Source organism: Hyperoodon ampullatus, assembly GCF_949752795.1.
Source record: "Hyperoodon ampullatus genome assembly, chromosome: 17".
Taxonomy (NCBI): domain Eukaryota; kingdom Metazoa; phylum Chordata; class Mammalia; order Artiodactyla; family Ziphiidae; genus Hyperoodon; species Hyperoodon ampullatus.
The window spans coordinates 63244425-63259611 of record NC_136930.1 but is presented as its reverse complement, the minus strand read 5'-3'; the positions used below and the strand labels follow the sequence as shown (position 1 = coordinate 63259611).

At 39.6% G+C, this 15187-nt stretch overlaps 2 protein-coding genes across 2 annotated transcripts; one reads left to right on the top strand and one right to left on the bottom strand.

Annotated features, from left to right (window-relative positions):
• Positions 1–531: 531 nt before the first annotated feature.
• Positions 532–1341, top strand: LOC307065443 (NADH dehydrogenase [ubiquinone] flavoprotein 2, mitochondrial-like; the record flags this gene model as incomplete). The annotated part of the gene is made up of 1 exon (XM_079722266.1): positions 532–1341. The coding sequence occupies one exon, from the start codon at positions 532–534 to the stop codon at positions 1279–1281; it is 750 nt and encodes a 249-aa protein (XP_079578392.1). The 3' UTR covers positions 1282–1341.
• Positions 1342–2696: 1355 nt separating this feature from the next.
• Positions 2697–15049, bottom strand: RNF139 (ring finger protein 139). The gene is made up of 2 exons (XM_079722593.1): positions 14760–15049; positions 2697–4767 (listed from the first exon to the last, which is right to left on the bottom strand). The coding sequence occupies exons 1-2, from the start codon at positions 14938–14940 to the stop codon at positions 2954–2956; spliced, it is 1995 nt and encodes a 664-aa protein (XP_079578719.1). The 5' UTR covers positions 14941–15049; the 3' UTR covers positions 2697–2953.
• Between the last annotated feature and the right edge of the window lie 138 nt (positions 15050–15187).

Below are 15187 nucleotides of genomic sequence, written 5' to 3'. Positions count from 1 at the left end.
GTGAAAACCCCCAAGTATTTCATGTTGTAATCTCTTCAGAAGTTCAAAAGGACAATTTTATGTCAACTCTGCAAACAGACTGGCTAACAAATATAGTGATTTTTGCATCAAAATTAAAACAATTAGCACATCCTGGTTTATACCAAAGGTTAGTTGATATATAAATAAGCCTATTTCTCAACTCACACACTCTGAATTGGGACTTTCAAACCCAGCTCAACCACAGTGCTACTCTCAAATTTCAAAAAAGTGTCTCAATCACTTCTGGCAGCCTATTTTTTTCCTTAGTTTTAAAAATACTCTACATTTAGCATTTATCCTCTGGTCCAAATTATTTGATTTCTTTGATTTAACATGGTTTCCCCTGATTTGCATTTTTATTCTCTCCCACCCATTTTAAAGAAAAACTAGGGTCCAGAGTTAGATACATTATATACTTTCATTGAGGAATCTTTGGCACAGTTGACGCACCATATTATTACATCTGTTAAGAAGTTATTGGCGGCCCAAAGGCCCGCAGTTTGGCCTGCCATGTTCCTCTCCGCTGCGCTCCGGGCCCGTGCGGCCGGCTTCGCCGCCCAGTGGGGAAGACATGTAAGGAATTTGCATAAGACAGCTGTGCAGAATGGAGCTGGAGGAGCCTTATTTGTGCACAGAGATACTCCTGAGAATAACCCAGATACTCCATTTGATTTCACACCGGAAAACTATAAGAGGATAGAGGCAATTGTAAAAAACTACCCAGAAGGGCATAAAGCAGCAGCTGTGCTTCCAATCCTGGATTTAGCCCAAAGACAGAATGGATGGCTGCCCATCTCTGCTATGAACAAGGTTGCAGAAGTTTTACAAGTACCTCCAATGAGAGTATATGAAGTAGCAACTTTTTATACAATGTATAATCGAAAGCCAGTTGGAAAGTATCATGTTCAAGTCTGCACTACTACGCCTTGCATGCTTCGTAACTCTGACAGCATACTGGAGGCCGTTCAGAAAAAGCTTGGAATAAAGGTTGGAGAGACTACACCTGACAAACTTTTCACTCTTATAGAAGTGGAGTGTTTAGGGGCCTGTGTAAATGCGCCAATGGTTCAAATAAATGACAACTACTATGAGGATCTGACACCTAAGGATATTGAAGAAATTATTGATGAACTCAAGGCTGGCAAAATCCCCAAACCTGGGCCAAGGAGTGGACGCTTCTCATGTGAGCCAGCTGGAGGTCTTACCTCTTTGACTGAACCACCTAAAGGACCTGGCTTTGGTGTGCAAGCAGGCCTTTAATTTATATTCAACTGTAAATATGTCACTGGAGGAATAAAATATGAATCTCCTATCTATCTACATAGACTTTTTATATTATTTGTTCATTTCCATCTGTGTACACCTTGCTTGTAACCTAGCAACTTGCAGCAGTAAGTGCCATGTCAGAACTTAAGAGCACCATTTTAGTCGTCTGCTGTCTTTGGCTAACTATGAACACATTATTCCATAAGCTAGTTAACAGTTATTTCAACATTACCCATTTTCAACTGTCCCGTCACTTTTATCAGTAATATTAGGTTATTGTGAAGTAAAAATTCTGTCAAATTTCAAATACATTTTGCTCTCCCATCTTTAGCCATAGCCAAGTCTTAAGTTAATACGATCTTTCTATAAACTTTGTCAGTATTCTCTTTAAACATTTTTATATTTACAGCACACCATTGTTAACTGTAATTTCAACTGGTAAGTGACATATCAAGCGACTGTAGGTGTAACGAGGATAGGGTAGTTGCCTCTAGAAGTACTATTTATCATTTTTAAAGGAGGGTACAAAATACTTTGATATTATCCTTGGCTATTCTGACCCTGCAAGTATACAAAAACTAAGTGGGGGAAGAAACTGGAAGTGTAACTTGAGTTGGAAGGTTCAGTGGATATGGGAAATATACTCCTCAGCTGAATGCATATTATGACTTGAAAGAAAGAATAAAACCCTTTGTATATAATATCCAGTTCAAGAAACTAGCTATGAGTTTTGCAAGCTGGAATAAAAAATTAATAGCCAGCTTTAAATTCAGGGATAGATCTAAACTAATCCAGTTGTTTCAGGATTTCTCAAAGTCACTGTTTGGCCTTGATCTTATGACAGACTAGTAACTATGATGCTTATAAATATGATTATTTTTAAGACTGTCTTTAAAAATGAGTTTTTGAGAAATGAAATTGAGTTACTTTTACTGAGGTGGATGGACCTAGAGTCTGTCATACAGAGTGAAGCAAGTCAGAAAAACAAATACCGTATGCTAGCACACATATATGCAATCTTAAAAAAAAAATGGTTCTGATGAACCTAGGGGCAGGACAGGAACAGAGACACAGATGTAGAGAATGGACTTGAGGACATGGGGAGGGGGAAGGGTAAGCTGGGACGAAGTGAGAGGGTGGCATGGACATATATACACTACCAGATGTAAAAGATAGCTAGTGGGAAGCAGCTGCATGGCACAGGGAGATCAGCCCAGTGCTTTGTGACCACCTAGAGGGATGGGATGAGGGTGGGAGGGAGATGCAAGAGGGAGGGGATATGGGGATATATGTATACATATAGCTGATTCACTTTGTTATACAGCAGAAACTAACACACCATTGTAAAGCAATTATACTCCAATAAAGATGTTAAAAAAAAAAAAAAAAAAAAAAGTTATTTGTTCAAATTTGTCATAAAAATGTGAAAATTTTATTCTATGTACAATAATGTACACAAGTTTAAATAGGTCACCAAAGAGACCAGAAGTAATTGAAGAGGTATATTTACAGTAGCACATCACAGTAAACGGAAAACCATTCACAGATTCAACATTGATACTGTTTTTGTGCTTGGTTACACACTGAAGTGAAGCGTATTACTCCATTTTGGACGAACTGAATTTTAAACAAATACCTCAGTGACCAATGATTAGTAAATGCTATTTTAATCAGTATCATCATTAATCAGTTCTTCAGCTGCTGTGCCTGTGTGCTGAATCACTCCATTTCTTTCTCTTTGAGCGTCATCATCACAGTCTGAACTGTCGTCATTCAATTCCCTGTCAGATTCAGCAGCAGCTTCTCTTACAGCTTCCTCTGGATTTTCATTGGGTGCAATAAATCCATTGTTGTTAGATATATTTGAATTATCCTTGATATCATCTTCAATGTACACTTTCTGATGGCACATTGGACAAGTATCTTGAATGTACAGCCATTTCCGAAGGCAAAGTGCATGGAAATAATGATTACATGGTGTAATACGAGCAGATGTTGTAAACTCATGATAGCAGATTGCACATACATCATCTATTTCTTGTAGGCGGCTCCCTTTTATTTCAGGAAGTGAATTAATTTTTTTTACAGCAGTTCTACGATTCATGAATGTCTTCCAGCCATTTTTTGCTTGTAAGTAGATGTTAAAATAGGCATGTAAGCACATCATACAAGCCCGAATTTTACTTCCGGACTCAAACATCATAGTATAAGCCCCATTTCCAAACATTACCACTCCAAAGATAAATTCAATAATATTGCCTGTTGAGCGGACATAGTAGACATAATCATCAAGCTTTTCCCAGAGGACATTATAGTAGCCATCAATCATGAATAACGTATAAACCGTGAGAGAAACAATTACTTTTAAGCAGAGTTCCACACAAAAGGCTGTAACTGCAAACAACCATGTATTTAGTGCATAGTGATGCCAAAGAACGTAACTGAGTATAACAGGAAGAATAAACAGGCAAGCAGAGACAAAGAGCACAGGAAAATGTCTACGAAAAGATGACACATGAGAGGCACTGAGAGACATTAATACAGGGTCTGTCATTCCGTGGATGAAATGCAGGACTGCTGTTAATAAAAGGCACATGTTTCTACTTAAGCGAATAAGTCTCTCTTCTGGTCTTAGCCCACTTAAACCAGTCTGAAGAGCCAAAATAAAAAATAAAACAGGTGCTACAAAGCCAAGCCGCCTGTCATCTTCTTCAGTTGATCCAATAAAGGCCAATATTCCAAGACCCAAATAATGGGCTATTGAGGAAATTACAGCACTCATGCCCAGTACAGTGAGTGTAGAATCACATCCACTAATTATAAGATTACAAATGAGGTCCCAGAAATCATCCCAAGAATTAAAGAAGGAATCGGTTTCATTTGCCATCCTTAAAATGTACATTAATACTGTGGCCTGAGCTGTCATTCTTGTTAGCCAAAAGACTCTCAGGACATCTGGGAAACGAATCCTCTTCCATGTGTCCTCCATCAGTAACTGTAATCCATAAATTCGATACATGTGCCTCACTAAAAGGTAAACGTATCTTGTGGAATAATAAAACCACTTAAGTTTCACTACCAAGACAAGCACTGTATTTAACGTGAGAATCAAGGAAGAAGTAAAGACTAAAGTCTCTCGGATGTGTAATGGTAGCTCTGTGATTAAGCCTATTACAGGAACCAAGAGATCCAAAATAATTAACTGTGAATAGACGGAATGAATTTGTAGTAGTGTAATGTATCCAATTCCAAATGTTAGCTGTAGAACGATGAGTGCCATCCACAGCGAGGGCCCTTTTCGAGGAAGCAGCTCAATTCCAAAAGCTGATGTGTTGTAGGCACCATAGAAGTCAATGTGCAAAGCAGCATAATAATTTACCAACACTGAAGTTGCAGCTAATAGAAAGGCTGAGCTGTACATGTAAAACTTGAAAAGTGATCGCTGTGACAAGATCAGAACAATACTGGATACAAATATACCTAAAAAAAAAAAAAGAAAGGACATTCGAATGAAACATTTTTAAAGAATGTTTTTTCCACTAACAGTTACGATATTCTTCCTTTAGTAAGGAAGTATGAATGTTTTCAAACTGATGAACGTTAAGCCTCAAGACAATTTAGGCTTAAAGGCCAATAAATGTTTTTTGTAAAGTCAAAGTTCAACAGGACAGATCAAACATATGCTTAAAAATCCTACCCCTTACTTCTAATTTCCAAAGTAATTCAAGTAGTAGTATATGTCCAGACACCAAATTACTAAATTATCTTCAAGATGAGTTTGTCATGATATACACAGTTTAACAAGCTTTACACTTGAAAGAACATATTCATAATTATTAAAAATATTTAAGATAATTCCATTACAAAAACATTAAGAATTAAAAATAACCCAAGTGGAAAACTTGTTCCTATTAAATCTGAGATTTCTTTTTCTTAAACGTGTTCTTTAGGAAATCAAGTTTCAGTTTCACACTTACCCCTAATTTTCCTCCTTTTACTCAAACTGAACTCCTGCTGGCTCTTATTTTTCCTGCTCCTTAAATTTGAGTATTCTCTGTCAGTCCAAATTCACTTTTTTCTGTACATACTTTCCCACAGATACCAGACATTTCCTCCAAGTTTCCTTTTTCCTGTATGTGTGACTCTTTTTCTTCAAATAGTCAACCCTTTTTACTGTTCTTCAAATTACAAAAGTAACATTCACAAAACCACAACATGTTTTAATAAATCTTCCCCCTCCCCCCCTCTGTAAGCAACCAATGTATAGTCTGTTGTGCATCCAGCACCATCTTTCTTGGTGCTCTGACAAGTTTTTAAGTGAGATTACGATAAACTTTATTATCCAAGGTTTCAGCTATGGGAACCACACCCAAATATTCACCTACTTCCACTTCTACATTACGACTGCAACACTCAAATCTTCTAAAACCTACTGAACCTACTCTCGCCCCAAACAGCTCTTCCTTGCGATTTCCAATGTCAGTCAGAGGTACCATTGTTATTCTCCTAACAGTACCTCTAGCCCCTCATCCTCAAACTCTGACAATCAGTGACAAATTTTACTTATACCTATACCTCCCTTTTCTCAGTGACACTCACCTACCTATTAGTCTATCTCTGAAAACTCTCTCATCCAAATCCATCTACAAGCCATCACCAAATTGCCTTTCTTCATGTCTCTGCTCAAAATACTGCAGCAGCTCTGAAATTACTATCAATTAAAACCTACACTCCTTGTCCGAACATTCAAGGACCCAATTTGCTTTAAAGTAACATTCCTCCCAACACACACACCAATGCTCCAGATTTCCTTCCCAAACATACCCCTTCTTCTCTGCCATAATTACAGCTGTATTTACGTTCTTCTCTTTGCCTGGCAGAACGGCCCCATCAACTTCCCAAATCCCTGACTGTTCAAATCCTACCCATCCTACAGACCCACTTTTCCTGATACTGACTGTTCCTTCAGCTTATCTATAGAACTTGGTGAAACTCCTAATACTCACACCACCTGATACTGAAGTTTGTAGTTATCTGAGTAGGTACCTACTCTATTATAGGGTCCTTGACAGCAAGCAAGGATCCTACCTTTTACATCTATAGATCCCGAAATATTTTGTAGAAAATAAAATAATTGGGGAAATAAACGTTTCTGTTGAATTCTGTGTTCTATTTTTAAAGGCAGCCATAAAATACAGCCCACTTGGAAACTGAAACCTATGAAAAGGTAAGACAAAGCTGAGAAATCAGACCTTGGAGTACAGAAAAATTGACAAACTCCAAATTAAACATCCATCTCTCCACCTGATTTCAGCATGCAACCAAGACCAACACTGCATAATACAATAGAGCCATTCCACAATCTACTGCAGTTAAAAGCAAGGGCCAAGTTCCTCCAAATGATGACTTTGCCCACAAACTTAAAATTTTATCCTGTGCCTATGTGTTAGGTCATTTGTGAAAAGGACAACAAAAGAAAACAATCACCTGGAAGATACATCAACCTCTGCGCAAGAACCACCCAATTCGCTGAACAAGTGGGCCACTAATAATCCTCCCAAAGAGCCCTTTCAACAGAAAATGGGCTTTTTTTTTTGAGCAGGTTTAGAAACCCTTCCTCTGGAAGGTAACAGGAAATGGAATTTAGTCAGCCACCATATGCCATATGTAATCTTTCTCTACACAGAAAAACAGAAGTATTTTTTCCTGAAACAAAACTTAATCTCCTAAAATTCGTCAAAACAAAACCAAGATAACTTCAGTTCTATTATATGTTACCTTTTAAAAGGTAGAAAGTCAAGCAGGGACTGTAAATTATTTTTAACTTCCTATTCACAAAGTGGTACATTAATTTTTACCTGTGAATATTCATGAACTTTGCTGTGACTTATAACCAGATCTTTTTATTCTAATAGCTTTTTTTCCCCCTGAAGCTTATTTTTACACAGATTAAGGAATTATTTGGGTTTTAGAAATACTTCTGGACGAAAGAGAGTGTGATAGACAAATAATGTAGTGAGACTACAACCTCAAAGTTTGGATGTCTCCTAGCAAGTTAACAATCTGATACTACTCTTTTTTTTAAAGTAAACACCCCTAAAGTTGATTTGTCTCCATTTAATCTTTTTTTTTAATTCACTTTTTTTTTTTTTCTTTGGTACGCAGGCCTCTCACTGTTGTGGCCTCTCCCGTTGCGGAGCACAGGCTCTGGACGCGCAGGCTCAGCGGCCATGGCTCACGGGCCCAGCCGCTCCGCGGCATGTGGGATCTTCCCGGACCGGGGCACGAACCCATATCCCCTGCATCGGCAGGCGGACTCTCAACCACTGCGCCACCAGGGAAGCCCTTAATTCACTTTTTATTTTTGGCTGCGTTGGGTCTTCGTTGCTGTGCGCGGGCTTTCTCTAGCTGCGGTGAGCGGGGGCTACTCTTCGTTGCAGTGCGCGGGCTTCTCATTGCAGTGGCTTCTCTTGTTGCGGAGCAAGGGCTCTAGACGTGCAGGCTTTAGTAGTTGTGGCATGCGGGCTCAGTAGTTGTGGCACACGGGCTCAGTAGTTGTGGCACACGGGCTTAGTTGCTCCCTGGCATGTGGGATCTTCCCGGACCAGGGCTCGAACCTGTGTTCCCTGCATTGGCAGGCAGATTCTTAACCACTGTGCCACCAGGGAAACCCCTGATACTACTCTTTCTTGATCAAAATTATTCCCCAAGATTTAATAATAACCAAACATTTCAAGAACAGTATAAAATTATTTTAGTTTTATTATTGTTTATTATTATTTTTAATTTATTATTATTATTATTTAAAATTATTTTAATTTTTAAAATTCTTAAATTTTTCCTTTATACTCATGTTCCTGTGTATGGAATGTAGAATCAGCTCTCATTTCACAAGAAAAGAAGTTAACTTTCCAAGTCTTTCAAGTAATATTCCCTCTCATGGCCTTCGGGAAGTGTTGTCAATAATATCAAAGTTTCGTTGCATTTTCACAACTTCAGACAGGCAACTCTTAATATTTAACTTGTAGGCCTAAGAAAATTAAGCCCCAGGACAGTTTTCTCATTAGAATTTAAGAGTGACCTGCAATAAGTAATCAAGGCTATATATAAATGCTACTTTATAAAGAAAAATCACCTTGGGACAGTGGCGCATAGAATTAACTGGAATCACAATTCAGGGATCCAATTCTCCAGTGATTAGAGAGCTTCACTAAAGTGCTCAAGGTAGGAAAAGCGGCAGGTATCAAAATCAATTCAGAGCTTTGAAGATATACATGAACTCAATTCATGAAAGAGTTCAGGGCCTTTTCAATTTGGATTACCAAAAATGAGCAAACAAAACAAGCTGAAAACAAAAAACAAACCACCATGCACGTTACACAGCAAAGTGTTTAATTCTTTTATGTGTAAAGTCCATTCATATCCTTAACCTTTCTGGAAGTTGGGGACTAAAAATTAGAAGGAAATAAGACATAACTCCCCAGGTACCTTAAATACCTTTAATGTAAAATCTAAAGCAAGCTGTGGAAAAACATTTCAATGCCTGACAGAATAAAGACGGAACAGTACAAAAATAAATGTTTTAACTACATAACTCCCAAGGGAACCCTATGCAATGAAGTATAGAACAAAGTAAATAAAACATCTTGGGATGTACATCTTGGGATGTCAGTCTGTAGGTGTACTTGACAAACTATAGCGTAAAGAAAATTTTTCTATCAAACTCTTACTTTAGGTTAAAAAAAGTATTCTAAGTTTTTTATTAAGATAAAATTTGCTTTTAAATTAAACTCTTAACAACTATGTGTTTATCAAAAAGAAATATATGAACATGGTTTTTTTTAAAAAGTTCAACCCTATAGGTATTAAATGAAAAGTTAAGCAAGTTTTGCATAAATAAACACACATTCATGGATAAATACTTGTTTTTGCTTTTTACCCAAAGGAGATCTCATTATAATAGTGGAGTTTTTTAACCTTTTCTAAAAATTACATTTCTGATTACTCATCAAAGAGGGCACCTTTCGATTTACTGACCATTCATGTTTCTTCCTCTGTGAATTGCCAGTTTATCTTTTGCTCATTTATTTACGGAGTTGTTTTTCCTTATTGAATAGTAGTCATTTAAAAAATACTCTGACTACAGATTCTTTGTAGTTATCTGTAATGCAAACATCTTCTCCAGATGTGTGGCCGCTCTTTTCACTTTATGATGCTGGCTTTTGATTAACAGAGGTTTTTAATTTTAATATCATTGAACTTATCAATCATTATTTAATACATTTGCTTTTACATATTTCTAAAGAACTTCTCCCTTACTCTAACCCTAAAAAAAATGCTATATTTTCTTCTAAAACTTTTAAAGTTCTGCTTTTCACATTTAGATATTAATCCACTTAGAACTATTTTTATATATATATATATATTATAAATTTATTTATTTATTTATTTTGGCTGTGTTGGGTCTTTGTTGCTGCGCGCGGGCTTTCTCTAGTTGCCGTGAGCAGGGGCTACTCTTCGTTGCGGTGCGCGGGCTTCTCATCGTGGTGGCTTCTCTTGTTGCGAAGCACGGGCTCTAGATGGAGGGGCTTCAGTAGGTGTGTCACAGGCTCTAGAGCGCAGGCTCAGTAGCTGTGGCGCACGGGCTTAGTTGCTCCGCGGTATGTGGGATCTTCCCGGACCAGAGCTCGAACCCGTGTCCCCTGCACTGGCAGGTGGATTCTTAACCACTGCGCCACCAGAAAGTCCGAACTATTTATATATTGATGTGAGGTAGGGATCCAGTATAATTTTTTCCACGTGAATAACTAAATAACCACTAACTGAATAGTCTGTATTTACCTCAATGTATACTTCCAATTCTATCTCTGAAACACATCAAGTTTCTCTACATACATGGGTGGTCTGTTTCTGGGCTTTCTATTCTGTGCTATTTACTGGTCTATTTGTCCACCTCAGTAGTTCTCAACCAGGATCAGTTTGCACACCCTCCCTTCCCCTCCAGTCATCTGGCCACAATCCCCACACCCCCACCAAAGAATTATCCCATCCAAAATGTCAACGGTATCTGTGCTGAGAACCCCTAAGGCTATCCCAATGCAGTCATAATTACAACTACTTCACTTTGTTTTTACACTTCACAGGTTTTCTGAGTTCTTTCTACAGCACCAAAAATAACTATCTCATTTTTTCCAACAACTTCATTGCATGGCTGAAACTGATAATGTTGTATAATGAACAGATTCTCTTTCAATAGACATTTAGATTAACAATTTGTTTTTGATTTGTTATTACCAACAATGCTGCAATGAATATCCTTGCCAACAGTTTTTGCACAACTATATCTTCAGGCCAAGTTCTTAGAACTGGAATTGTGAGTCAAAAGGTATACGATGAATTTTAGTTGATAGCACCAAATGGCTTTACATAGAAATAACACCTTACAAAAATTGTTTAACTTCATCTATTTCCCCATACTTCTGCCAAACTAGTTTTTATTCAAACTTTGAATTCTTCACCAATCTCATAAGTGAAATTTTGTTTTAACTGCATTTGTTAAATTATAAATGAGGCTGAGTAATTTTTGTTTTGCTTACTGACCATGTGCATTTCATTTACTGTGAAATGCTTATCCTGGGCCCATTTTTCTCTGGGAGTATAAATTTTTCTTATTGACAGAGTAAAACGTTTATTAGTACTTCAACTAAATATGACACAAATATTTTCCCCTTAATGTGTCATTTTTAAGAATCTTTGTAAAAAAAGAATTTTTTCATAAAGAAGTTTTTCATTTTTATGTACTCAAATTTATCAAATTTTCCCTTGCAACTTCTGGATTTTCTTTTATGTTTAGAAAGGACTTTCCACTTCAATGAATTGTCATTATATGAGTAATACTATTAAAACAAACTCCTATGCTTGCATTTTCTGCCTTGGATTTAGACTTGTTAATTCAGCATTACGCTGCACTGGGCTGCATTTCATTTAGCATTGAACACCTAAGAATAGCTTAATATTCTTAAAAATTATATATATTATAATATGACCTTATTTGGATCTCCAAAATGAGATGCCTTATATTCTGACTTGCTGAAATTCTCTTATTAGTTTGATACCAAATAAAAGTATAGCAGTAATAGTTTTTTGTAGGGGTAGGAGACTAAGTTCTTCAGACACTAAATAAAACTGTTTACAATTCCATTTTCAGGGAAAAGGTGAGAGTGACAAATTTTGAGATTTATATACAGTAGCACAGAGAGGTCTACAATTATTAAAAAACTAACCAGGTAGAACAATTGATTTCAACCATCCTTTGGTATCTTTTACACACAAACCTGTCACTTTCAATAACAAATAAGATGCTTCATCGAATGATCCTCAAATAGTTAAGACATTTGTTTTTATTCAGGATGAAATTTTTTACCACCAAAAACAGTTTTTAATAATTTTATCATTCTTACAAATGTCATAAATTAGCATAATTACACTGCCATAATGTGAGGAGCAGTCAAATGACAGATTTGGAAAATATTTTGTATCTCTCATAAAGTCTGACCCAGAGAATACTCTGGGATCAAAATTTTCAAATAAACAGCACCAACATTTTGCTGATGACTTCCAAAAACTGAAATATCTGTAACACAGTATGGTTCCCCCCCACCCCGGTACGCGGGCCTCTCACTGTTGCGGCCTCTCCCGTTGCGGAGCACAGGCTCCGGACGCGCAGGCTCAGCGGCCATGGCTCACGGGCCCAGCCGCTCCGCTGGGCGGAGATCCGTGGGATCTTCCCGGACCGGGGCACGAACCCGTGTCCCCTGCATCGGCAGGCGGACTCTCAACCACTGCGCCACCAGGGAAGCCCCACAGTATGGTCTTAATTGAAGTATTAAAAAAAATTTTTAAAGCTACCATGTTTACCAGTAGCTAACAATTAAATGGCCCTTACTAGGTTCCAGGTACTGTTACAAGAACTTATGTCCTTATTTATTGCCCTTAACACTTGATAAGAGAGATACACCATTATGATCCATCTTTAAAAAGGTACCGATAAGAAAAGGGAGGCACAGAGCAGGTGTAACTTGCTTGAGGTCACATTCTTCTTTAACCTCTCAAATGCAAACTTCCATGACTTACTACAAAAAATAAGAAGCAGGGATATAGTACAAGGAAAACACCAGATTACTTTATTCAGTGTTCTTAAACTACAAAAGATTTAACTAAAGAAAATACTCCTTTAAAGCTCCCTAGCCTGAAGCTCAACTCTCAGTACACTGCACTAAAGCACCTGGTCCCCAAGGGGCTCTCAGAGGCTCTGTAGTTACATGCCAGAAGAACACTCAAGACAGTGGCTACACTACTGGCAGAAAGAGTATGTGAATCCTCTCAAACCCAGTTTTGTTTTGGTTTCTTTTTTCCAGCTCCTCCACCATGGCCTCCTCCCTCCTCTCAAAGCAGAAGCGGGGAAAGCCCCTCCTACCAGCCTCAAGTCCATGTTACAATACATTTGGTTATTCAGTGCCCAAAACAACACTTGGTAATCCCAAATTTCATAAAGTTCCCTAGAGCCTCTGCTCGCTCTCTAGCAAACTCTCTCTTCTCCTGTGGGGTTCAGGAATAGAAATCATCAGTGTTCTCCATTTCTCAGTCTCCGCAACCCAGGAATCAGCACAGGCCTTGACTGCACGCATGTCATCAATTAACGTGGAGAGGCGGGGAGGGGTTGGGAGTCTATCAGGCTCAGCTGGGACCACCTTTCTATAATGAGACAAGCAACTGCCTGTTAATTTATGATCATGATGAGTGACTTCTAACTGGCAGGAATAAAATGCTTTCCCAACAGGTCCCCATTCTTATTAATTTCATTGTAACATTATTTAACTAACCTCACTTGTATTCCCTATCAGAATTAAACAAAATATGTTAAGTACAAAACATTAAAGCTAGCTAATGTTCTTTTTTTATTGTGGTATAATCAATAGATAACATTATATCAGTTTCAGGTGTACAACATAATGATTCGCTATTCCTATACATTGGAAATCACACAGCTCCATTTTTGCCACAAATAAGAGGGCATTACATTTTGCAGTGGTAAGCAGGATGGCTGGGATTAAGTAGCTGGTGGGTTACTGAGAAGTCTTGTGCTAAAGAACATCACGTTCACATCTGTTAGTTTTAAGATCTAGCATATAATCATTATTATAGCATTCTGTATCTGGATTGCAGCTGTACTGAGGAGGAAGATGAACCATGCCTGATGTCAGAAGATTGTTAAGCCTAGGTGCTGGCAACCAATTATTTGCTGTGTATCAAAAGCAAAACACTTAACCTCTCTCAGTTTCCTCATTTGTAAAATGAGAATAACACCACCCACCCTCCTTTGAGGGATTTTTGAACGTTAGGTTAGATAATACCAGTGAAAAGGCACTGCAAAAGTAAAATACCAAACAAATGTAAAGTGTTGTTATAAACAAAACTCAACATTACCACTTTTTTAAAAAGTAGGAATAAAGCAGCAACAGATGGCTCCTAATTCAGAAAGGCTTGGTAAGGACCTCACCATCAGCTCGTCCTCAGCAACACTTCAAAAGCACAGCCTCACTAAAAACTAACACAAGAATTACCTCATCAACAAAATTTGCCACGTTTCAATTACTCAAAAACTTTTTAAGCGTAAATGCTTCTCACTCTGGTAATGCAAGTGAAAATGGGGAGTGAAGTATAAGATGCTTTTAACACTCCATTCATATGCAACGAAGACACTGATTTTCAAGTCTTACCACTTCCTAGCCACGTTTTTATAACCTTTCTCAATACCTTCTTCTCTATTCGCGGAAAATTTTAGGACTCGTTGTAAGTATCGCCTTCTTCGTGAGGATTTTTCTAACAGTTTCAAGGTCTGACATTCTCTTTCGTTTGGATGTCATTTAAATGACAACATACGAGTACTCTGCATTTTGGAAAGGGGGAAACTGAGGCCCAGGCCTCGGCACGACGAGCCCAAGGTCACACACGGCGAGATCAAAAACGTAAGCAGAGTTGCTGTTTTTCCAAGGCTGTCGCATAGAACGCGGTTAAGCCAGTACTCATTCCCCTAGAGAAACAGCAGGCACAGAGCCGCATGCTCACACCTCGCTGCTTTCTCCCCGCCCTCGCTCAGAGGCAAAAATGAACAGGAGACTGACTCGCAGGGAGGACCGCTCCGCTGTCAACTCTGAGACAAATGTCATCTCCTCCTCCCGCCCGACCCGCAAAGACGCCCCCGGGGGGAAACGAAACTAGCGCGCACACACACACACACCACCGCCCGCGCGCGGCTGCCCTCTCCCTCTTGCACGTCTCGGCCCGCGAAACTAGTACACACACACACATACACACACCCACCCCACAGCCTGTGCTCGGCTGCCCTCTCCTTCCTGCACGTCTCGGCCCGCGGAGCCGTCCCCGGACGCAGGCTACCCCGTCCCCCTCACCAAGGAGCCGGAGGAAGATCTGGAGTCCGATGCAGAACCGGCTTTGGCTGGAATCGTAGTAGGAGTTGAAGATGGCGTCGATGATGTAGAGGCAGGGCACCCGGAGCGCCACTTCGAGCGCCGCCCAGACATGCTGATGGGCCATCCGCACCTGCTGCTGCGGGGGCCCCACCGCCGCCATGAGCCGCTGCCACACCGGGGCTGGGCGGGCCGGGCAGGGCCGCGCGGGGCAGGGGCCGGGACGGCGGCCGGGGGCGGAGGCGAAGGCGGGCGACTCCGCCCCCGCCCTCCCTCCTCTCGTGTCTCTCTCACGGCCCGCCCCGCCGCCCGCTCGCGTCTCTCGAGCTGGAGCAGGCGGCGGAGGCGGCGGCGGAGGCGGCGGCGGAGGCAGCAGCGGCGGCTCCCGGGAGGCCTGTGGGTGTCGGTGT